We start from the raw sequence: 22722 nt of genomic DNA, 5'->3' as shown, positions 1-22722 counted from the left end.
GTTTTCTCCATTTCGCGGCAATGCAAAAACCGGTGAACAATTATTTCGACAACGTTTGCGTTGAATTATTTATCCCACGCACGCCTCATTGCCGCGCTCGTTACACATTCAAACGGTGCCTTCTTCCGGCAAACATGTTATCACTGTGACAACAGGCACTAATGCGCTACCACCAACCTGAAGCAGCAGCATTAAAATGCAAACCCGTGCTCGAAATGTTTGCCAAACAACTAAAAAGTGTTGTTGTCCCCCGCATTTCCTCGCAAAGCAAAAACTTTGCATGGGCACATTAAACAAAAAAACAAAAAAACTTCTCAAAACAATACCTTTCCCCATGCACAGCATGCCAGCAAACAACTGGCCACGAAACAGGCGGTATACCTTTACACTTGTAAGCAAAAAAGGTTGGTCGTTTTTTTTGTTGTTTGTGATGGCAAATAGTGCAACTTTGCGCACCGAGAACCGTGGTGCATCTCCGTTGTCCAACCCATTCCGTCCTACCAAGCCACAGGAAGTGTTCACAGACAAGGTTTGTGGTGCGTGTGTGTGAGTATGTGTGCGATGTTATTTACAATTTCCCTACCCACTTGTGCACATCGGTCGGCACACGCTTATCGCACACGATGACGACAACCCACAGTCTATATCTCGCGGCCACGTTCACAAAGCCCGGAAAAGAACAAAATTTTCAAAACATACCCGAACCAAACCCGGAAAGTGTTTCCCTCCTCATTCCCTTCCCTTCTGTCGCAAAACAACATGCTGGGCAGCGGACACGAATTGCACCGCTTTCCAAACACTGGCACCTCCCAAACCAGGCCCCGACCCAGAAGTAGTTCTAAATCAACCTTTCGAAATGAGTATGTCTCCCCACTCTTCTCTTACACTCCACTGTTACACCCCATTCTAGAAGCAGGGGACAACACAGTTCGGGTAAGTGTGTATTTGAAACGGCACCACCATTAGACAAACAATGGCGCAACATAACCTCCAACACGGCCAGCCGAGCAGTTTCCGCTTCGTTGGAGATGATCATATCGTATCGGGCGTGAATGCGGGGTGTAATGTTTGACTGACCGGGGATGATGGCGATTGAAGAAGGAGGGGAGGGGAAGTGGAGGTAATAGCTTTTCCGGTTCACGTGAGCGTCGAAAATGTACGACAGGTTGGAGGGGCATCTACCGGCGTGTGCGTGTTGATTTAATCCGATGGAAATGATCATCGCAGATCGCGATGGATAATAATCGCCAAAAAAACGGGAAATGAAATACGTCTCCCCACGTCTGTTTTGTGGTGCATAATACGTCTTGGAGATGTTGTAAAGCTGACACATTGGTGTGATTGACATGTTAATGTGTGCTCAACATGTTTTGAAGATCATTTTGCCACAACGGGTTGGATTGTACACATTTGCCCGAATCTATTCCAATATGTAACAAAAGTGTGCTGTGGTGCCATGACCAGGATCCAAAACATCTACTTACTCCTAGACGCTCCATTTCTTCTCTACCAGCTCAATTTTCAGCACATTTCACGTGCACTTTCTTTCTTCAAAGTGTAGCCGAAAAGTATCTCCCAGGCGACCTTCGAGACATTCTCCCCACCATGTCCTTCATCTCGCCGCCAGTAACAACAGAATCGACAGAGCTCCGAAAACCAGGTCACCACCACATTTGGGGGGTCGTTGGGTAAGGTGGTTTGTGCTGTCATAAAATTCTCCATTCTAGTGTCCTTTGTTTGTGCGCTGCCCCGGGTGCACAATTTCGTTCGACCCAAGGCAAATCATTCCAGGCGAGACTTATCTGGAAATTGAAACGTGTAACCCTTTTTTCGCCCACTATCAGGTTTAATATTTTCATGGACTTTAACGTTGCGTGACCTTCTTTGGGGGACGTGGGTTGGTTGGTTTTTTGGGAGTGCGCTTCGACAATGAAAGTAAGAACTAACGGCACACATAAGGCAAGCAGTTTCTTGACTACATTAAAATTATTGTGTGTCAATGACTTATGCTGAAACTCAAAATCATTCCCTACGTGTTTTGCCATTTTTTTTTAATCTTTCTAGTAATATTTCCACCACTTTTTTGCTATTTTGGTGTAAACAATATCACCACTAATGAAACCTTTCAACACATTTTCCCTTCGTTCAAAAGCCTTCCTTTTTTACCCAAAAAAAAAAACTTGTTGATTATATGAACCCTCACACCAAACGTGTTACCGATCCAATTCCACTATCTGCACGCTTCATCCTTCATTTTTAAGGGTTTTGTTTTTACTCTTAACATTTCTTCGTTCCCCACTGAAGGTAAATTCACAATTAAGAAGAAAAAACACCGTCAACACACACACACGAGGTGTCTACGTTTGCATTTTTGAAGGGTTGAACACGTTTTCACACCGAAGCCTTTCGATATCACTGGGAAGGTGTTGTGTCAGAATGCCGTAAGATTTCACGCCTGGCACAGGCAGGACCATTGGGCCGTTATGAACGTATGGAGATGGAACGCTTTTTTCTCTAAGTGATGCATACAAAATGGAATGCTCCATCAGAAATCATGGATCAATACTTTTCCTCCACTGCGGCTGGCAGTAAATGAACTGAACACGATTGTGTTACAAATGTTCAAACCCCCCAGCACGAATTAATTCCAATCGAATCGCAATAATAATCCAAGCCGGAAGCAAACGTTGGAAATCCCAACCACCAATCACTGTGTGCTGCGCTTCTGCCAAGATGTAATCTGTAATTTATACTTCCGGCTCGAAGGAGGCAACCAAGGCTCTACCCGTTACCATCATCGTCACTATCGTTCAATGTAGGCCATCGTCGCTTTACGACAGTGAGGAAAAAGTGAGCCCCAAAGAATGAAACCAATCAAACAAAAGAACTTTGATTTTCCGCCCAACACTAACGCATGGTGGTGAAGCCCCCAAAAAAATCAAAAAACTTCGTTGGAAAATGGGCATGTGGGGAAGACCTTCAGCCGCTACTTCCTGCTTTTGGAGCGGTTGGGGTCAGTTTATTGAACTACAACCGGCAACACACACACACACACTTTGCCAGCGTAATAAAATCGTAAATTTGAAACCAATTAATGCGCGATGAGCTGTGTGATGATGCATCAAGAACGCAAAGGGGGCTGGTTTGGGTTCTCTATTTTTTATTTTTTTTACCTCAAGGTTCAAGGTTTTGGTGCGTCGTGATTTTTGTTATTCTATTTGCCGTAGGACGGACACACACGCGGAAGGCAAAATTTACTTTGAACCAGGGGGGAAGAGGTAGGTGACGATTGCCCAGTCATCGACAATGCGCAATCGCCAGTGCGTGGAGGGTTCCGAATTTGTTGGATCAGTTTATGACACTGCAATGTTCTTCAGCGGTTTCTCGCAAATCTTCAAAGTGTGCCATTTGCTGTTCAGTAAATTTCGAGCGCTCTGGGCGACATCAAACGCTACCGATTTACACGTTCGATAATGGAAGGGTAGCGATTGGAAAGATTTTTTTTATGGATATCTTAAGTGTTCCAGAAACACAGTCATAAAATTGTCATAAGTTTTTTTTGTTGAATTTCCAATATCCTATTATTGTGCACCGTACACAATCATAATATTTGACCATCTAACAGTATTCAGTACAAGGATAGTTGGAAGCCTGTCGGAACAGTTGAAGCTACACCAGCCTTCCTTTTTATAACTTTTACTGGCTTACAATGCAAAACTAGCTGCTAAAGTACATACTGACAATCAATCGTTTAACTCAAGAGTTTCTATTCAAAGCCGAGAAGTTCGTGTTGTCAAACATTTGTTTAATCTTATCATGATTTATAATTTTTTTTAATTTAAATTCAAATTTAAATTTACTTTAAAGTTTAAATTAGATACATAAATGGTCACAATTATCAATAATCAATAGTCATTGCAACATAATTGTAGCTCAACTGACCATTATAAATGTAAGAAATTCTATAACATGGAATACTCATTTTAGTATCAAATTCCATTCGCTACCGGCATTGTTGAAGATAATTTAAGGCACAAACAGGCAGAAACAAAAATATTAAAAAAAGAGGTGTAATAGTTAACAAAATATTTAATACTACCATAAATATTCGAAAGCAAATGTTTAAACATGAACTATTATAACCTATGAACAATAAAAGATATACGTGTAAATAATATTATCATTATATAGATAAAAAAGAGAGATGAATATATAAAAATAAAGAAATTTATATTATTTTATTTTGTATTATTATTATTTTTTTTTTACTTTGGTAAACCAACATTTTTTAATGTAAATTTTGCAACTATCTCTCACAACTTCTCAAATTCTTATACATAATATTGACCTTAAATGTATTTTTTACTAAGAAATAAATAACAATGTGCCACCAATGCTTGGGAAAAAGTTCTGAACAACATTATCTTCGGCAATGCCCCAAAAAATGAGGTCACAGGAAGAAGTACAAAAAAGACTGAGAATCAATTTATGAACTATCTCTTTTTCTATAATGTTTCACTTTCAGAGAGAAGAAAAAAAACCCCACAACGGTGCCTTGTCTTCAAGAACAGGGCGCACCGTCGACAACATGTACTCCGGCGGTGTTGAGGTTGTTTTTGTTTGCTATATGCTTTCCCAGTCCGAACGGAAACCGGTTTCATGCGCGAGATCTATTATGCTGCCCAGTCTGCCTGCCAAGCATAGATGTATGTATGTATATGCTGCTGCTGCTGCCGCAAAAGCGTGTATGCTTGTATGGGTAGAGGCGGACAGCAACTCTAAGGAAAGCAAGAACGTCGATGCCCGCATGCACCACGCACAGTGTGTGTCACCCGTCAAATGCGCATGTTGTGCGTGCGTATGTGTGCGTGTGTGTGTTTGAGTGTGTATGCAAACTGCACTGAGACACAGGCACTGGGAATGGAAAGCCTCCGTTTTGTGTGCGAACAAATCGCGAAAAGCGATCTAGTATTCATTTTATTCCTAGTTTGGACTAAAAAAAGGAGGAAAAAATAAATAGAACTCACGCGGTCGTTGGCTGCTGTTGATGTTGTTTTTCTGACTTCTCTTCTTCTTCTTCCTTTCTTCTCTCGCTCGTGTTCTTGCTCTCCTGCGGTGTGCGTGTGTCTGCGCGTTCGCTCTCGCTCGCTCGCTCTCGTTTCGCACACCAACGCTCCTTCTCTTTCGCGCTCCTTCTGCTTTGCACACCCTAAACAAAGAAGCCCACAAGAACGGAATACGGGCCTCTTCCAGCGAAGAAATGGCTCGGAAGGAAAACGCACTTCACATATTCACCGAGCGGACTTTTCTGCACTGATTCGATGCACTTTTCATTCAACTCTGCTCACCTTCTGTGTTGGTGTGTGAGTGTGCACCACACAGAACGCCAATTAAACCACTCAACAAACGCACATACACCGCCCACGATACCACCCCTGCCACACTACCCCCACACACTACTTCGCTGGACACTTTGCAGACGCACACACACACACGCACGGGGCGTTATCGCACCAATTACTTTCGCTAATCGCCCAAATCACCCAATCTGTTAAATAACGCACACTGCACTATCCTTCACACAGCAATCACAGATACAACCGGGGCGGCGACTCCTCCTCACCGGGCACACTACTCTTCGTCGCAGTGCACGGGGGAAAAAGCAGCACGATTCCTTTTTCTTTCCCTAATTGAAATGCACACCCCGCTTTGGCCCGGCGCCACCGCACGCTGTTCTATTGCTGCGCTGGATCGTTTCAGCTTCTTTGCACGACCTCCTTCACTGTTACCTTTCTGGTGTGGCCTTTTCTAACGCCAAAACATTCGGAGCGAACACACGGACCACGTACCGCACACGCACGTCCGTCCGCTGTGACTGCGCGAGAGTAAATAACCATTTTTCGGTGCACGAGAGTGCGAGAACGATGCGTGAGAGCGAGAGCGTGTGAGAGAGAGAGAGCAGTTCTCTCAGTGGTATTTTTATTTTCACTCCCATGGAAACGACGATAGAGGAAAAGGGTCAGCTATAGACCGAAATAGAGCTGTCTCTTTTCTTACAGTTCCCTGTGTTCGAGCAGTTTGTTTGATTTTTTCGTGCAGTTTCAATTTGACCGTTAGCTACAGAAATTAATGACAGTCTGGCTAAACATTTTCACAATACTTTGTAACGTTATTTTAGCGACATTTTAAATACAGACAGAACTCATTGATTGAACTTCGAGTACGAAAGCATAGGAATTTATCTAAACAGGGTATGACATTGTTCTATATTGATTAGTTTTCGTTTTCCATGCAAATGGAATGATTTTATGATGATCTTTCCATTATTTATCGAGCAGCCAACCAAAAAGAAAGCCAAATGCGTTCAATTATTGAGTTGCGACTGTAGCTCACAAGATAAAAGATTGAAAGGACAGCCCAACCTGCCCAGAGGAGGGTGGATTCTGATTCAAACAGACCCCAAAACACTCGACTGTTTTTAGATTCGTTTGCGAATCTCTCCCCTACCAATAGAAATGTGTTTCAACAATTAAATAAGAATCGGCTATCTTTTGCCGAACAACAATTCCTAACGACGTAGGTTCTTCTTGCATGAAAAGCACCAAGGGACCAATCCAAAAATCATGTTCAATCAAGAACAAATACTGACTGGACCTGTCTAAAGAAATGATAGAGATACTGTCAAATTATTTGTCTGCAAACTGCGTTATTAGCATGGATGGGCCAACCCGATCCAGCAGCGTTACAGATAGTTCACGTTAGATGGCGTGGGCTGGTCTAAACACATATATACATAGGGACAGGCACAACGACAGGCACGTTACATGGCGTGAGCTTGTCTTAACACATATATACATAGGGACAGGCGAGATGAGCGGCATTCAGTCGCAAGAATTCATAAAAGCCAGTAATAAATTTTGAACTTTGTTTACAACCAATGTTAAAAATATTACTATTTCACTTTCCTCTCGAAATTTTGCGACAGATACTCTTGCTATCAATAAACAATTCTATAAAAGCAAGTTAAATGATGGAATAATTCATTGAAAAAAAAAATCATTAATCACTGTTTAATTGTTTGAACATGGTAATTGAAAATGGTAATTGCCATAGCGACATGGACACTGTCCAAATCTGACGAAACCCTCTTAGCCGCGTTCGAGAGGAAGATGCTCAGAAGGATACTTGGTCCCGTATGTGTGGAAGGACAATGGAGGCCGCTATAATGACGAGCTATACGAGATGTACGGCGACCTCACTGTCGTACAGCGTATAAAGCTCGCCAGGCTCCGGTGGGCTGGCCATGTTGTGCGCATGGAAACGGACGACCCAGCCCGTAAAGTCTTTTCAGGCCGTCCACAAGGACAGAGGAGGCGTGGTAGGCCCAAATTGAGGTGGCAAGATGGCGTGGAGGCGTACGCCATTAAGGCTGGGATAACGGACTGGCAGACGAAGGCGCGAGACCGTGAGCGGTATCGGACACTCCTGAGGCAGGCCAAGACCGCAAAGCGGTTGTAGCGCCGGATAAGTAAGTAAGTAAGTAATTGCCATAGCGATTCCTGCTATTTCGAGAACCCGTTGATCAAGTGGTGTTATGTAATTATCCTATGTATTTCACCACCTGATCTCCTGTGATAGTATTGTCCATGAACGATCGCTTGGCTTGAGCAGCTTCCTACTCAATTCGGAATCGACGAATCCTTCTCTACTTCTCCTACGCCTCAACAAAAGTTGTATGATACCGGTGCCGTACTACAGTCGTCTACGCGTGCTACTTTATGACATGCCCGTCATAAGTTCTAACCTCATATGAACCGTCCCCACGTAGTGAGGACTCGTCAAGAAATTAAATAGGAGAAAAGGGTTAGGTCGACTTAAATCAAAAACGCTTATTTAATGCCAAAAGTACCTTATTTCTGTAAAAACTTGCATGTCTAAGCAAATTTGGATTTAGAGGATTGGGATTCCAAAACGGTAACAATAATGTAGGTTCCCTGTCACTAAACCTGTTTATCCTTTACAGTCTTTTCACGAGTTACGCTAAAAATGCGCTCCAGAGACATTCGCGCATTTCAAATTTTTGCGTAAGTTATTCGATAAATACTTGTTTTGATTGTTTGTATACTTAATTACTTATTTAATACAAACGGTGCAAAAAATCCGTTATTTGCATCTTTTGAGTAATTTCATATTTTTAGCATTTTACGATTGTTTTTGCATTTGACAATTGTTGAAGAAAATTGTACTGTTTTGGCATACGAACTATCAACATTAAAATTCAAGTATCCATAATTCACAACAGGCAGCTTAAAATACATTGAATTTTATCTTTATCTCTAATGCATAAAACATCAAGCTTCGATGACCTCTTATCTCAGGCGTACTAGATCCAACTGCCTCTGCTGGCTTGGACTTGGCTATCTACGTACATAAACATTGAAGATTAGACTTTTGATTATTTTGTGATTGAAAATTGATCAACGTGTTGTTAGAGACTAAGTTTGAAATTTTAGTATGTTCTATATTCAGATCTATCATCGCTGGCTAATAAATTCAAAGTCAAAGCTGTCAAAATCCCTTGTGTCTATCTGGCAAAAAATAGATAGAAGAACTTGAATGACACGCTGCGTATTTAAATCCAACAAATTGAACTGCATTCAGGTTATGCGCAAATCACACTGAATTGTGTGTCCAAATAATCCTGCTTAAAATACACCCCCAATTGCCGTCTACACCATCTTATCATTCGATAACTTAACATCGCCTTATCACCAAACGCACGGATAACCTTACCACCGATGTGAGATCCGTTGAGGGCAAGCTTCCCCTCAGTGCTCGATCAACACTTTACCGACCATGTTCAAGTTGCTAGTGCTGTGCGCGTTCGTTGCCGGTGGTGCGATGGCCATCGGCACCGTGTCGGAGACGCGTCCCAACGCCCGTATCAGCGGTGGTGAGCTGACCGATCCACGAGCCGTTCCGTTCATCGTCGGCATACTCATATCCGGCTCGTCTTCCCATTCGTTCTGTGCTGGTATTTTGATTTCTCCCCGTCACGTTCTCACCACCGCAAGCTGTGTGTCCAAGTGAGTCTGGCGTCGTTTGATACCTTGCCCAACACATAGTTCATTCCTTGCTACGTCTTCGACTCTATTTCAGCCGACCGACGCTAACCGTACTACTCGGTGCATCGGATATGACCCGCATCCAGCAGTTCATCGGTGTCGCGAACATACTAATCCATCCCAACTACAGCTCGCTGTTCAACCGGGACGATCTGGCCATCCTGACGATGGACCGTGACACACCGCTGAACGAGTACATCCAGATAGCGAACCTTCCCCGCTGGTCCCACATGGGCAACACGTTCAACGGCTTCGGCACGACGATCAGCGGCTGGGGCAATACGGGCAACCGGGACAATGAGCCAATCCCGACGCCAAACCTGCAGTCCATCCGGACGCCCGTCATCAGCAACACGGTGTGCGGCATTTCGCACAACTTTATCCGGGATGATCATATCTGTACCTCGGGCGACATCGGAGGTCCTTGCAATGTAAGTAGGAGTACAGTTTTGAGATGTAGCAAGCAACCTGAACCGCTCATGTTCTTGCAGGGTGATGACGGAGGCCCGGTAACGATAACGGAGGCAGGCCAACCGATCGTTATCGGTATGCATTCGTTCCACTACAGCGGACTGTTCGGGTGCGATCGTGGCCGGTCCGCCGTTCATGTGCGTCTCAGCAGCTATCTGAGCTGGATTGAAGCCAACTCGGACGCGGTAATCAGGCCGTGATTGGGGTGGATTTAAGACCCCCCCCAAAACTCGACGATACTGTGGCCTCGACTTGTCTACGTGGGGGGTGGGAAGAGCGCACGACCTACGTACGTCATTGGCAAGGCTTAATCCTTTATCTTATCCGGTGCGAGGGTGGTAATAAATCGAATGAAAATAGCAAATAATTTGCGCACATCGCTTACAATCTTTTAATTTACGACCGATCACGAATGAGGTTCATGATGACAACTTCCATTTTGTTTGGGAAAATCCCACCCAACTAGGCAGTGAAGTTCACACACGGAGCTTCAGTTGAGTTTGTGCATTCCGGACGAACGAACGATCGCGATTCATCATGGCAAAGCACTGCCTTTCGTATGGCGCCGTAGGTTTGCTGATTGTGCTTGCGTCTTGTGCGCTGGCCATCGAGCTGCGTGGTCCTTCGTCGCGCATCAGCAATGGACAGGCGGCTGGGCCGACCCAGTTCCCCTTCATGGCGGGAATTCTCATCTCCGGAACGAACGAGCGTAGCTTCTGTGCTGGAGCGCTAATTTCACGTCGCTTTGTGCTTACTGCAGCGGTCTGTATCGTTGGGTAAGGGACAAACAAACAACAATACAGTTCCCCTTGCACTAATGCTTGATTTCCAAACTTACACTGCCAGCACCAACACATTCACCGTACTGCTGGGCGCATCCGACATGACGCGCATCGAGCAGATCATCCCGGTGCTCAACATCCCGTCGCACATCATCATCCACCCGGGCTACAGTGCGCTACTCAACCGGGACGACATTGCACTGCTGCAGCTATCCCGCGACGCCGATCTGACGCCGAACGTGCAGGTGGTCAATCTGCCACGTCGCTACCATACCGCCTTCACGTTCAACGATTGGTCCGCCACAGTCGCCGGTTGGGGCAACACGGGCAATCGGGACAACGAGCCGATCCCGCTGCAGCAGCTGCAGTTCGCCACCGGGTCGGTTGTGTCCAACTTTGTCTGCGGCATTTCGCACAGCTTCATCCGCGATGGGAATATCTGCAGCTCCACCGACAACGGAGGCCCGTGCAATGTAAGTCGAACTGCTGGAGGTTTGCGAGATAGGGTTGAATGCTACTTTTGGCCCGTTTTTTTTGCTCTTACCAGGGTGATGAAGGTGGCCCAGTTTGGGTGACGGAAGGAGGCGACAGGTTCCTGATCGGTGTGCACTCATTCCACTACGACGGGCTGTTCGGATGCGATCGTGGACGATCGTCGGTACATACGCGCCTGACGGAGTATCTCGACTGGATCCAAGCGAACACTGATGTAGTGATTAGACCTTAAATATACTTGAGTTTGAAGTACACCGATCCATTTTTTATGAAACTTTAAAACCATTGGAGTGTTATTTCTTGAGGAAAAGTATATCCGAAAGAATTCTTCTGTACGTTCAGGTCTTTTAGTCAACCAAAGCGCGTACCAGTGACTCGCAAAATGCACCAAGCACATATAACACAACACCTTAACGCCAATCCTTACCAATCTCCTGCCATAAAACCCCCACGGTAGCCCAAAACAGATTTGCAATGTTCTATCTTATCGAGACTCCCTGCGCTGACTTGCGCACTTGCGTGGGGTCGGCCACCCGATAAGCCGAGCCGCCCTATAAAACCGAACACCCAGCAGCGATCCCTTGCCCAGTTATCTCCCGTCCTGCGTGAAGGTAACCATGAAGAAGTTCACCGTGCTAGCTGCCACCGCGCTGCTCCTGCTGCTGGGGCAGGTATCCTCCACCCCGGTCGATCCACGATCGGTCGACTGGTCGGTGGTGCGTACGCTCCACCAAACCGATGCCATCCGTGCCAAGCAGGGCCTGGCGCCCCTAACGGACGACCAGGTACGATCGTCGCGCATCTCCGAGGGACAGATCGCGACCGCCACCCAGTTCCCGTGGGCGGTCGGTGTGCTCATCTCCGGTTCGTCCTCGCACAGCTTCTGCAGCGGTGTGCTGATTTCGCCACGCTTCGTCCTAACCGCTGCCGTGTGCATTTCCGGGTGAGCAGTGACATTTTGAACCCACCGTGAGCTGAAGTGATTATTGAAAAGTGTTTCTCTCGTTTGCAGCTCCAACACGCTGACGATCCTGCTCGGTGCTTCGGACATGACCCGCGTCGAGGAGTTCATCGGTGTGTCGAACATCCTGTCCCATCCGAACTACAGCTCGTTCTTCAACCGGGATGACATCGCGATCCTGACGCTGTCGAGCCCGGCCCCGATCCGCAACACGATCCGGCCGATCGATCTGCCTCGCTGGAGCGATGCGGGCAACAACTTCAACAACTGGGCGGCGACGACGGCCGGCTGGGGCAATACGGGGCGTCGCGAGAACGAACCCATCCCCATCCCCAATCTGCACTTTGTGGTCGATTCCGTCAACTCGAACTTTGTCTGCGGACTGTCGCACACGTTCATCCGCGATACGCACATCTGCACCTCGACCGACAATGGCGGACCGTGCAATGTGAGTTTTTTTATAGAAGGTGGATTGCCGTGTTGAATTGCAACTAAAACTTTGGATTATTTTGGTGTTTGCAGGGCGATGAAGGTGGTCCAGTGACCGTTACCGAGAGTGGCCGCACGTTCCTTGTGGGCATTCACTCGTTCCACTTCTCCGGGCTGTTCGGATGTGATCGTGGCCGGTCGGCAGTGCACACGCGCATCACGGAGTATCTGGGCTGGATCCAGGACAACACCGATGTGACCATTCAGTAAGGAAGCTGCTCGCCTCGATTTTACTACCCCGCTTTTTGGCTGGACTCAATCAAGGTCTGAGCGTATCAATGTACAAAAGTTAGTGTCACTGTTTAGAGAAATAAAGGTTAGTGTACTCTCGTAACTCGATAGGCTACAAGTACTATTGAGCTCGAGCTGGGACAGGTATCGATTTTGCAAAAAAGTGTTGTGTAAACTTAGGTTGAGGAGCACTGAAAATTTTAGTTATCTTGGGAAGGTGGTCAAAATCTTGCATGCAACTTTAAAAAGAGCTTGAACGAAATACTTTGATAAACTCCCAAATCTTATCAGAAGTCAAGCTTTTTACTGACAAAAACAAGTAGCTGCTACGCAGCAGCTACCTTATCAATCACGGTGACGCTATCAAATCGATAACACTCCCCCTATCCGTTACGTGTCAAATGGCCATAAATTGAGCCGTGACAGGATGTCAGTCGGTCAGTTGTCTCCTGTGTCAATCTCTCAGCAAACGACTTTGCTTCAATCATGAGACTACTAGCGCTACTTCTCGCTGCGTTCTGCACAGTGCACGCGATCGGCGTAGATCCTCGTATGATCGATTGGACGCTGGTTCGTACTCTGCACCAAACTGACGCCGTTCGTGCCAAGCAAGGCCTGCCTCCGCTAACGGACGATGAGGTCCGCTCCGCACGCATTGCCGACGGACAGATTGCTTCTCCAACGCAGTTCCCGTGGGCAGCGGGCGTCCTGATCTCGGGCTCCTCGGCACACAGCTTCTGCAGTGGTGTGCTGATCTCGCGTCGACATGTTCTCACTGCCGCCGTGTGCATTTCGGGGTAAGCAAAAGTCATTACAGGCGCAAAGAGACCTCATTATGCTCACTCTTTAACTCCTGCTTTATAGCTCCAACACCCTGACCGTGCTGCTCGGTGCGTCGGATATGAAGAGCGTGGAGGAGTTCATTGGTGTGTCGAACATACTGTCCCACCCGAACTACAGCTCGTTCTTCAACCGGGACGATATTGCGATTCTTACGCTTGCGCATGAGGCTCCAATTCGCGACACGATCCAGCCGGTTGCACTACCGCGCCGCAGCCAGATCGGCAATGACTTTAACAGCTGGGCAGCGACGACGGCCGGCTGGGGTAACTCGGGACGCCGTGACAATGAGCCCATCCCGATCATGAATCTGCAGTTCGCCACCGATGCGGTGACGTCTAACTTCCGCTGCGGGCTGTCGCATACGTTTATCCGTGGCACGCACATCTGTACCGCGACGGACAACGGAGGAGCGTGCAATGTAAGTAATCGAGCGTAGTTTTCTAAGATTTCTAGGTACTATTGTACTTTTGCTTCCATTCGCAGGGCGACGAAGGTGGTCCAGTAACGGTTACCGAAAGTGGGCGTACCTTCCTGATTGGGATCCATTCGTTCCACTTCTCAGGGCTGTTTGGATGTGATCGTGGCCGGCCATCGGTGCACACACGCATCACGGAGTATCTGGACTGGATCCAGCAGAACTCGGACGTCGTTGTAGAGCCGTAAGAAACTCTCTTGTTGAACCGTTTGTAATGAATGCTACAACCAAAATAAAGCGTCCCCGCCTGTTATCAATCATACGATACACCTGTTGTTAAGCGTTGCTGTTGCCGAAGACTCGTTAGAAATACGTCACCCATCGTAAGGCGATTTGTTTCTGGAAGCTACGCTTCTTTTCGGTTGCCTCTTTTCGTGGTCTACTGCTTCAGCTCAATTGCAACAGTTCCCACCCGGGTTTCTGTTGATAAGATTAGCAAACGGTGGGACCTGCATATATACTCCCGCCACCTGCTAATCCCGCTTCAGTCAATCAGCCAGCGAACGATGCGATTCCTATCAGCAGTTGCCCTACTGGGGCTGACGATCGTCAGCGTCGTTGCCTGCGTCTCCGGCGAGGGAACGATTACACGTCTGGAAGATATCAACTGGGCTGAGGTGCGTCCGGTACAGGAAAGCCCTTTGTTCAAGGCTAAGCGGGCGGCCAGCTTCGTCGAACGGTATTTGGAACGGGCGGACCCTGCTCCGGAGCGCACTGGTCGCATCAACAACGGTGTCGTCGTCGGTCCGACCGACGTGCCGTACATTGTCGGTGTGCTGGTGTCGGTCGAGCAGGGAACATACTTCTGCGGAGGTGTACTGGTGTCTCGCACGCACGTCCTCACCTCGGCGACGTGTGTCGAAGGCCAGACGTCCATTACGGTGCTGCTGGGTGCGAGTGATATTACGCGCGCGCAGGACTTTGTCGTCGTGAGTCATGTGCGGGTCCATCCGGACTACAGTTCCTTCTTCCAGGCGAACGATCTCGCCATTCTGACCCTTTCCCGCATGCCACGGTTTAACGGTAATTGGAGTTTTCTGTAAGACACAATTCAATGGAGAATTAAAGACCTCGTTCTTGTTGTCGCTTTGCAGATCAAATTCAACTGGCACGTCTTCCCCGCCGGTCACAGGTGGGTGAATCGTTTACGAACGTTTGGACCACCATCAGTGGCTGGGGTGAGACGGCTTCCAACACTGGCGAGGCACTACCAATGCAGCAGCTTCGTTCGGTGCGCTCGCAGGTGATCTCCAACTTTAGCTGCACGATCAGCTTCCCACTTTATCTGAGATCTTCCAATGTTTGCACCTCATCGGATGGTGGAGCACCCTGTGTGGTAAGATGACTAAGCAAGCGAGTTTGATTCAGAAATTTAACATACAATCTTTCTTACAGGGTGATGAAGGTGGTCCAGTAACGATCGTGGAGGAGGACGGACAGTCGACCGTGATCGCCATTCATTCGTACACGTACTCGCGGGGATGCACACGCAGCTGGCCGGCGGTTCATACGCGCGTCACCGACTATCTCAACTGGATTGAGATCTACACTGGAGCGAGCATTCGAGCGTAACCTAAAGACACGGAGCAAGAAGTACAAAATGTTTTTGCGTTTGCGAATAAATTTTATTTGATCTACCGTCCTTGCCTATGCTTATGCTACCGTGTCCCAGTTGTCCAGTATCACCACGTCGGAGTTCGCTTCAATCCAATCCAGATACTCCGTAATGCGCGTGTGCACGGTTGGGCGTCCCATGCCGCACCCCAGGAACGAGGTGAACGAGTACAGCCCGATCAGGAACGTACGTCCCGTTACGACGTCAACCGTGGTCAGTGGACCACCTTCGTCACCCGCACAGGCACTGCCACTGTCGCCCGTGATGCAGATATGTTGATCGGTAATGGTGAACGGGAACGAGACGCCACAGTTGAAGTTGCTCATGACGTGATTGCGCACCAGGCGCAGATTGTTGAGAGGTAGTGCCTCGTTTGTGTTGGAAGCGGTACGACCCCAGCCCGAGATCGATGCCAGCTGGTTGACGAACGTCATCGTACGTTGTCGGCGGTTGGGCAGTGTCACCGGGCGGATATTGTCTGGGAAGAGGACGGTTTTGTTTAGCAGAAGTGTACATGATCTTGCAAAGTAAAAATCTCACAGGGAGTTCAAAAGAAATCGAAAGACATTGAAAGATTGTTAAGGACTTTCTACTCACCATTAAGTCTCACGGCACGGTTTAGCCGAAGTAGAGCAATGTCGTTGTCGGACGGGGCCGGGTGTACAATGATCTCCGACACCGCGATGAACTCCCCAGCGGTGTTGATTTGGGCAGCATCGAGCAGCACCGTAATGGAAAGATCACGATCTCTGAAAGAAAAGGAAAAAAAAAACAATTCAGTTTTATTGCAACAACTGCTACGATCGACATTCCATATATTTTACCCCTCAACACACGATGCAGCTGTTAGCACGAACAACTCAGAAACCAGCACACCGCCACAGAAGTAGGTGGCAAATTCCTCACTAATTAGAATAGCGGCCGCATAAGGAATATCTCCGCGCGCTACCGTCACACCGTTCAAGATGCGCTGCGAACGGTTGGGTCCCTCCGAAAGGCTTGAAACGGCACCACGATAGCTCGGCCTCTCTCGTATAGAACGTACGCTAGACCAATCGATATCTTCCGGGCTTGATATACTTGCGCCTTGTATCACGGCAGGCAGCAGGAGGCACACGCTAAGCGCAATCACTCGCCACAACGCACGCATTGTTCCGGGAGAGGTATTGATTGGGTTTGGATGACTTTTGCAATGCAACTAGCGTGGAATGGGATTGTTCGGTATGGTTTAAACACGACGGCTGTTGCAGGTTTAGTGTTTTTTTTTGGTTTTTATTCTTTCTAATTTTTGCTGATAAGATTATGAGCGATTGCACTCTCGTTTTGCACGTCAATTGGGGTTTATGCAGAACTGTAATCACTCTGGAGGGCTGCTTATCTGAGTTGCATCGTAAAGTTAAGTCGCGAATATATTACGTTAGGATATGCGAATACGTTAGGATATTTAAATAAAGCAGGCCAACCTGAAGCTCAGCTTGAGCTGATTATTGATATGTACTTAATGAGATAAATATATGAACTCGAATTATCATTACGTTTATGTCCAAGGAACTAGAATCATGGTATGCATTGAATGACGCTTCAGCTATTTTTTGAATAGCAATATTTCTGTACATATTGGAGCACCATGTTCAATACCTTTTCCAAATCAAACAGAGATCCTGCTAGATATTATCCTTGGCCCACTCTGATTTAAAGTTATCATCAACGATATAACTTACTTTATCTCTGAATGCCGTAGACTACTTTTATGAGGATGACGTTAAGCTTTCCTACCCCATGAATGATTAAGTTGACTTTGAAATATTTTAATCGTCTTTTTCTTACTTGAACAACTGTTGTACATTGAATATTTCTCTAGAAAAAAATAAACAACTCCAGTGCTGATACAGCATTAATATTAGTATTAAAAACACAGGTTTTAACAAAATTCTTGAAAAATTACTGAGCAAAGTACAGTTTCTCTCAACAATGTGGCTTCAAATCCATTCTTTAATCAAATCAAAGAGACGTCATTTAGATGACTTCAAATACTCCAATGCGCTAATCTGATATGATTTTCAACATAAAAAAATAGGTACCCAGTAAAAACTCAAAACAAAAGGAAAGAACTGCCAAGAAGCGCATCAACAACAACCAGCGCAAAACTTATCGCTAAATCCACATTCCCTTGCTGGGGGGAAATTGGAAGGCACACCTGTCCCATTTTTTGTCAAGCACAGGCCTCCGTCAGCCAGTACGCCCCATAACTTTCCGATACGTATTGATATTGTCGACAAAACACGCAGCAAATCTCTTTTCTGACCAATCACGATTGATAAGCAGCTTTTGCGGAGAAAAAACACCGATTTGCAACGTCCCCCATGACTTCTCCTCCACATTAATGAGCCTCCATTGCCTTGACCCTTCACTAACGGGGCGTTCTTTGTGTAGGGACTAAAAAACGTACAGTTTCCTTCGAACCACACCTCATTGTACGTTCACTGCTAGTACAGACAGGATGGTAAAGTATTGTGCACTGGTGCTGCTCGCAACTAGCAGCCTGCTGCTGGTGGCGACTTCGAGTCGTGAGATCCGCTCGGCGCAGGACGTCGACTGGAGCAAGGTGAGTCGGTTTTACGACCCCAAGGCGGACGCGGTGCCCGATCGTCGCATCAACAATGGCCAGATCGCTAGTCCGACCGATGCTCCGTGGGCAGTTGGGCTGCTCGTGTCGCTTGCGTCCGGTACGAGCTTCTGCGGTGGTGCGCTGATTTCGCCGACCCACGTCCTAACGGCTGCATCCTGCGTGAACGGCCAGAGCTCGATTACGGCGATGCTGGGTGCGAGCACGATTGCGACGACGTCCGATTTTGTGCCGGTGGCGCACGTACGCGTACATCCGGATTACAGCTCGTTCCTGGAGCGAGATGACATCGCGATCCTGACCCTGTCGCGTCAGCCCCGCTGGAATGGTAAGCGACAGGCCTTGGAATCGTGGAACAGTCCCTGACTCTTCCGCTCGTTATTGCAGATCAAATCCAAATCATCAACCTGCCGCGCCGCATGTACATTGGCCACTCGTTCAACAACTACGTCACGACGATCTCGGGCTGGGGTGAAACCGGCACCAACACGGGCGAACCGCTGCCGATGCCGAACCTGCGCTTCATCCGCAGCCCCGTCATCACGAACCTGAGCTGCGAGCTGTCCTTCCTGCTGACCAACATCCGCAGCACGCACATCTGCACCGCGACCGATGGTGGGGCACCGTGCGTTGGTGACCAGGGCGCACCGGTTACCGTCACCGAGAACGGGGAAACCTTCCTGATCGGCATCCACGTGTTTACGGCTTCGCGCTGCGAGCGGGGCCGTCCTGCCGTCCACGTACGGCTGACCGAGTACATGAACTGGCTCGAGCTTAACACCGACACGCTGATCCGACCGTAAAGAGGGAATAAAGATGGGCTTATCGTGCTACCAACTGCACCACACTGATCTCATCTTATCTGCTACTTCTCGCTTACGTCCGAATTGTGTTGTTGTGCGTCTAGAATATTACCCCGATTGGGTTATAAATACGCGCTGCTCTGTTGCTAATGTGCGCTCTAGTTCGAGGGAAGACGTCGACGACCACATCACCCAGACGAGACACCATGGAGCTATCATCGGTAGTTCGTACCATTTTGGTAGGTTTGTGTGTGATTGCAGTGGTTGCTGGCAGTCCGGTGCCGGATGGGCCAGATCGGCGCATCAACAACGGAATAGAGGCAGGCCCTACCGATGTACCGTGGGCGGCCGGTGTGCTCGTGACGTTTCCCTCCAATACGTACTTCTGCGGTGGGACCCTGATCTCGCAGCGCCACATACTTACCTCGGCCAACTGTGTCAATGGGTAAGTGTGATGCCCTCCAAGATACAAAACCCAGCTCCTCTTCACATACTGTTTCCCTTATCTCTCCCACAGCTACCGCACCATCACGGTAATGCTTGGTGCACACGATATGACCGCGGTGCAGGAATTTATCACCGTCGCCTCCGTACTGGTGCACCCGGACTTTAGCTCGTTTTTCTTCTCGAACGATCTGGCCATTCTGACGCTGTCCCGTCCGGCGCCGCTGAGTGACCGGATACGCGTTGTGCAACTGCCTAGCCGTCTGTACATTGGCCATTCGTTTAATAACTACGAAACGACGATAGCCGGCTGGGGCCAAACCGGTCAAAGCACGGGCGAGGTGGTCCCGGTTCGTCGTCTGCTGTACTTCCGTGCGCGCGTCATCACCAACACTAGCTGTCTGATTAGCTTCCCGCTGTATCTAAGCTCGCGCAATGTGTGCACCTCGACCGAGAACGGTGCAGCTTGCGTGGGGGATGAGGGTGGTCCAGTGACGGTGACGGAAAACGGACAAACGATACTGATCGCGGTCCATTCGTATGGCTTTTCGATGGGCTGCGAACGCAGCTGGCCGTCGGTCCATACGCGCGTCACCGAGTACCTCACGTGGATTGAGAACAACTCGGACGCTGTGGTGATGTGAATAAAGAGCATAAATAAAACATGGGAGTAGGCCGATAAACTACATAACGTAGAACGTGAATTTTTGAACTACTAGTTAATTTGACCCGGTTACGGGGTTGTTGAAGATAAATTTTGGGATACGCGTGAAATGGTTATTTGTTAGAGATAACGCAAATATCTTTTTTTTTTAATTCCAAGGGATACTTTAAGAGAAAATGATTCAAAATTCACACCGCTCCTGGGACTGATCTCGAACCCATGGCAAACCTGGAATTTTACAGAACTCATTCTGGTGCTGGAACTTTTTTCAATTCCATATACGTGTTAGGATTAGTCATGATCCTGACTCTGGAACTGATCCTAACCCCCAACCGGTCCTTTAACTCAGTGGTCTCCATCTTGTAGTCTGTGGCGTTAACAGAAGTGGTTCGCGAAGAAATGATTTTTGGGAAGAAAAGCCTATTACTATATATTTCGTGCAATTTTCTTGCCCAAAATCAAAATTACATTTTTAACAGGCACGTTTAGTATAAGATTAAATATACTTACTTATTTATCCGGCGCTACAACCGCTTTGCGGTCTTTACCTGCCTCAGGAGTTTTCGAAACCACTCGCGGTCTCGCGCCTTCGTCTGCCGATCCGTTATCCCGGCCATAATGGCGGACGCCTCCACGCCATCCTGCCACCTCAATTTGGGCCAACCACGCCTCCTCTGTGCTTGTGGACGGCCTAAAAAGTCTTTACGGGCTGGGTCGGTTTTTTCAAGGTTCCGGCTTTGCTAAGAGTGCGTACCTTCCATGAGCCCATTTTGATCGTTGTCCGGGGGCCCATTGCGTTGGGTCGGTATCGTTGGTTCCGTTTCGATGATTCCTGGTGCTTTCCGTAGTCTGTTCATGCATGGGACTGGGTGACTGGCCCCGCGCCCACGTGATCGTTTTGTTTAGCGTTGGGTTGCCCCCCCGACGTTCAGGCACCCAGTTTCCCGGGATACCCACCCCCCTCCTGGTTCGCCATATGGCATCATCTGCCCAAGGGGTTGGATCTAGCCCGTGTACCCAAGCTAGGATATATAGAGGCACATGTTACGACTCTGCACGACGAGGATGTGACGGAATAGGAGTTGGATGGCAGAGCCTATATTATCCCTCGAAGGGCTTCGGATCCCATCCCATTGCAGAGCTTAAAGATAAAACATATTTTTGATTAAAAACGTTGAACTACGTCAATAAAATGAATGCGTCAATAGATGTGGGCCGCAGCAAACGTATTTTATAAGCCAAGTGGTCCACGATCCTAAAAATGTTGGAGAGCACTGTTTTAACGTGGAGTTGATCCCGATCCCATACCGGATCTGGCATATGTCTTGACTCTATACCGGTACTGAAATTGCTTCAAAAACCGTACCGGCTCTGGCATTGATCTCGAACCCACGCCAAAACTTACTCTGAACCCATAATGGTCCTGGAACCGATCCCCATGCAGATCTTGCAATCCTTGCGGCTCTGGAACTGTTCCCAAACCCATACTGGTCCTTGAACTGATTCGGATTCCATATCAGTCCTGGAACAGATCCTGATTCCATGCCCTGATACTGCTTTTGGGACCTTAATAGTACTTCAATCGGACTCACTCAGTCCAGTTGTTTTGTAATGAGTTCGGAGGATAGCTACGGTCGCCATGTAATGGGTTTGGATAATGTTACGGTCGCCCTGTAATGCGATGATCGTACAACTGTACTTTGAGTACCGTCGCGGTAGGTCAGTTTTTACTAACATGAGCCGAGGTGGATTAAAACTTAGAAACCTTTAGGAGATTTCCCTTACTGGAAACGTTGGAGTTTAGAGGCCTTACCTTGGGTAGGGGGACATAACTAAACTCTTTAAATGAGAAGTCGATAGATGTAGGATGGGCATAGTCCTATCCTGACAGTCCGAACGAATCTGCCTTGCCATGATCGGAGTTGGTTTTATTTATACTCAAAAGAAGTTAAGGGTTTCTCACATTTGGTTCCGGGTTTTATGTTGGAAAGTTATTGTTTTCACTCAGCTAGTTACGTTTGTCTTGTGTTGACAAGAACGATGGTTCTTGTCACTAAGTTCCTGTTTTGGGTTTAATGCATATACTGTTCCTGCTTTGGGCTACATATTGTTCCTGCTTATGTTGTGCGTTTCGGTTGTTTTTGATTAGAGTGTCACAATTGTTTATATATGAACGGTGTGTATGGAATGATCTGATTTACTGATGTGTTATAATGAATGTGTTACAATGGTGTGGCTTGGCTTTCCAAAGTGTGTTACAATGTGTCTATGGATGGTAGTGTGTATTACAATATGTTCTGTATAGCAGATATGCTACAGTTTTCTTATCGTATTTTTGTTTTTGTTGCATCGAAGGGTCCCACGGTCAACTCGGACGTCTTAACAACATGCCAATCTCATGGACTGCCGCCCTAAGTAAGGATTGCATGAGCCATTACCCCTAAAACAGGGGTATCCAAACTACGGCCCGCGGGCCGCATGCGGCTTATAATGGTGCCCACGATGACTTTGCCAGAGTTAAAATAAATAATACGTTATTTTGACTTTTACAAATAACATTGTATTTTTTACTTTTCTTAGACAAAAATAAAACTTTAGTAACACGAAGCTGTACAAGTATCGTTAGTATATTGTTATAAAAACGAGATTTAAACGTTCACTCATCAGTTAAAGATAGCGTCATATGGCCCTCAACATA

The 22722-nt window shown here is 47.3% G+C and overlaps 8 protein-coding genes across 12 annotated transcripts in view; 6 read left to right on the top strand and 2 right to left on the bottom strand.

The window, feature by feature from the left end:
- Window positions 1-5887, bottom strand: part of LOC120896295 (prominin-like protein) — a 44558-nt gene extending 38671 nt beyond the window's left edge. For all 5 annotated transcript variants that reach the window (XR_005738417.1, XM_040300303.1, XM_040300332.1 and 2 more), the window contains exon 1: window positions 5028-5887. The gene's annotated coding sequence lies outside the window, so the exon portion shown is untranslated. The remainder of the gene's footprint in view (window positions 1-5027) is intronic.
- Window positions 5888-8846: 2959 nt separating this feature from the next.
- On the top strand, window positions 8847-9971 carry LOC120895694 (chymotrypsin-like). Its single transcript, XM_040299254.1, has 3 exons — window positions 8847-9086; window positions 9160-9556; window positions 9617-9971. Exons 1-3 carry the CDS (start codon window positions 8857-8859, stop codon window positions 9794-9796), a joined length of 807 nt encoding a protein of 268 aa, XP_040155188.1. The 5' UTR covers window positions 8847-8856; the 3' UTR covers window positions 9797-9971.
- Window positions 9972-10079: 108 nt separating this feature from the next.
- LOC120897331 (collagenase-like) lies at window positions 10080-11155 on the top strand. Its single transcript, XM_040302139.1, has 3 exons — window positions 10080-10372; window positions 10443-10851; window positions 10926-11155. The coding sequence occupies exons 1-3, from the start codon at window positions 10134-10136 to the stop codon at window positions 11103-11105; spliced, it is 828 nt and encodes a 275-aa protein (XP_040158073.1). The 5' UTR covers window positions 10080-10133; the 3' UTR covers window positions 11106-11155.
- Window positions 11156-11469: 314 nt separating this feature from the next.
- On the top strand, window positions 11470-15506 carry LOC120894461 (transmembrane protease serine 9-like). Its single transcript, XM_040297060.1, has 8 exons — window positions 11470-11816; window positions 11886-12282; window positions 12357-12529; window positions 13419-13815; window positions 13881-14056; window positions 14369-14895; window positions 14967-15208; window positions 15268-15506. Exons 1-8 carry the CDS (start codon window positions 11491-11493, stop codon window positions 15442-15444), a joined length of 2415 nt encoding a protein of 804 aa, XP_040152994.1. The 5' UTR covers window positions 11470-11490; the 3' UTR covers window positions 15445-15506.
- Window positions 12986-14134, top strand: LOC120897328 (collagenase-like). Its single transcript, XM_040302137.1, has 3 exons — window positions 12986-13351; window positions 13419-13815; window positions 13881-14134. Exons 1-3 carry the CDS (start codon window positions 13041-13043, stop codon window positions 14058-14060), a joined length of 888 nt encoding a protein of 295 aa, XP_040158071.1. The 5' UTR covers window positions 12986-13040; the 3' UTR covers window positions 14061-14134.
- Window positions 15476-16672, bottom strand: LOC120897327 (collagenase-like). The gene is made up of 3 exons (XM_040302136.1): window positions 16312-16672; window positions 16085-16236; window positions 15476-15965 (listed from the first exon to the last, which is right to left on the bottom strand). Exons 1-3 carry the CDS (start codon window positions 16635-16637, stop codon window positions 15526-15528), a joined length of 918 nt encoding a protein of 305 aa, XP_040158070.1. The 5' UTR covers window positions 16638-16672; the 3' UTR covers window positions 15476-15525.
- Window positions 16673-17954: 1282 nt separating this feature from the next.
- Window positions 17955-18964, top strand: LOC120897329 (chymotrypsin-like). Its single transcript, XM_040302138.1, has 2 exons — window positions 17955-18441; window positions 18501-18964. The coding sequence occupies exons 1-2, from the start codon at window positions 17988-17990 to the stop codon at window positions 18914-18916; spliced, it is 870 nt and encodes a 289-aa protein (XP_040158072.1). The 5' UTR covers window positions 17955-17987; the 3' UTR covers window positions 18917-18964.
- Window positions 18965-19122: 158 nt separating this feature from the next.
- LOC120894450 (brachyurin-like) lies at window positions 19123-20004 on the top strand. The gene is made up of 2 exons (XM_040297047.1): window positions 19123-19361; window positions 19434-20004. Exons 1-2 carry the CDS (start codon window positions 19123-19125, stop codon window positions 20002-20004), a joined length of 810 nt encoding a protein of 269 aa, XP_040152981.1.
- Window positions 20005-22722: the final 2718 nt, after the last annotated feature.

This window comes from Anopheles arabiensis, chromosome 2, assembly GCF_016920715.1.
Source record: "Anopheles arabiensis isolate DONGOLA chromosome 2, AaraD3, whole genome shotgun sequence".
NCBI lineage: Eukaryota > Metazoa > Arthropoda > Insecta > Diptera > Culicidae > Anopheles > Anopheles arabiensis.
The sequence above is the reverse complement of the archived record's forward strand: the minus strand, read 5'-3'. Positions and strand labels throughout refer to the sequence as shown.

Bases quoted from the DNA above. Each gene is read 5' to 3' on its own strand.
- LOC120895694 (XM_040299254.1), top strand. From the start codon at position 8,857: ATGTTCAAGTTGCTAGTGCTGTGCGCGTTCGTTGCCGGTGGTGCGATG. The intron at 9,087-9,159 runs GTGAGTCTGGCG...ACTCTATTTCAG, and splicing joins ACCGCAAGCTGTGTGTCCAA to CCGACCGACGCTAACCGTAC. The intron at 9,557-9,616 runs GTAAGTAGGAGT...ATGTTCTTGCAG, and splicing joins ACATCGGAGGTCCTTGCAAT to GGTGATGACGGAGGCCCGGT.
- LOC120897331 (XM_040302139.1), top strand. From the start codon at position 10,134: ATGGCAAAGCACTGCCTTTCGTATGGCGCCGTAGGTTTGCTGATTGTG. The intron at 10,373-10,442 runs GTAAGGGACAAA...TTACACTGCCAG, and splicing joins GCAGCGGTCTGTATCGTTGG to CACCAACACATTCACCGTAC. The intron at 10,852-10,925 runs GTAAGTCGAACT...TGCTCTTACCAG, and splicing joins ACAACGGAGGCCCGTGCAAT to GGTGATGAAGGTGGCCCAGT.
- LOC120894461 (XM_040297060.1), top strand. From the start codon at position 11,491: ATGAAGAAGTTCACCGTGCTAGCTGCCACCGCGCTGCTCCTGCTGCTG. The intron at 11,817-11,885 runs GTGAGCAGTGAC...TCTCGTTTGCAG, and splicing joins GCTGCCGTGTGCATTTCCGG to CTCCAACACGCTGACGATCC. The intron at 13,816-13,880 runs GTAAGTAATCGA...TTCCATTCGCAG, and splicing joins ACAACGGAGGAGCGTGCAAT to GGCGACGAAGGTGGTCCAGT.
- LOC120897328 (XM_040302137.1), top strand. From the start codon at position 13,041: ATGAGACTACTAGCGCTACTTCTCGCTGCGTTCTGCACAGTGCACGCG. The intron at 13,352-13,418 runs GTAAGCAAAAGT...CCTGCTTTATAG, and splicing joins GCCGCCGTGTGCATTTCGGG to CTCCAACACCCTGACCGTGC. The intron at 13,816-13,880 runs GTAAGTAATCGA...TTCCATTCGCAG, and splicing joins ACAACGGAGGAGCGTGCAAT to GGCGACGAAGGTGGTCCAGT.
- LOC120897327 (XM_040302136.1), bottom strand. From the start codon at position 16,637: ATGCGTGCGTTGTGGCGAGTGATTGCGCTTAGCGTGTGCCTCCTGCTG. The intron at 16,237-16,311 runs GTAAAATATATG...CTTTTCTTTCAG, and splicing joins GCTGCATCGTGTGTTGAGGG to AGATCGTGATCTTTCCATTA. The intron at 15,966-16,084 runs GTGAGTAGAAAG...TCCTCTTCCCAG, and splicing joins CCGTGCCGTGAGACTTAATG to ACAATATCCGCCCGGTGACA.
- LOC120897329 (XM_040302138.1), top strand. From the start codon at position 17,988: ATGGTAAAGTATTGTGCACTGGTGCTGCTCGCAACTAGCAGCCTGCTG. The intron at 18,442-18,500 runs GTAAGCGACAGG...TCGTTATTGCAG, and splicing joins GCGTCAGCCCCGCTGGAATG to ATCAAATCCAAATCATCAAC.
- LOC120894450 (XM_040297047.1), top strand. From the start codon at position 19,123: ATGGAGCTATCATCGGTAGTTCGTACCATTTTGGTAGGTTTGTGTGTG. The intron at 19,362-19,433 runs GTAAGTGTGATG...TCTCTCCCACAG, and splicing joins TCGGCCAACTGTGTCAATGG to CTACCGCACCATCACGGTAA.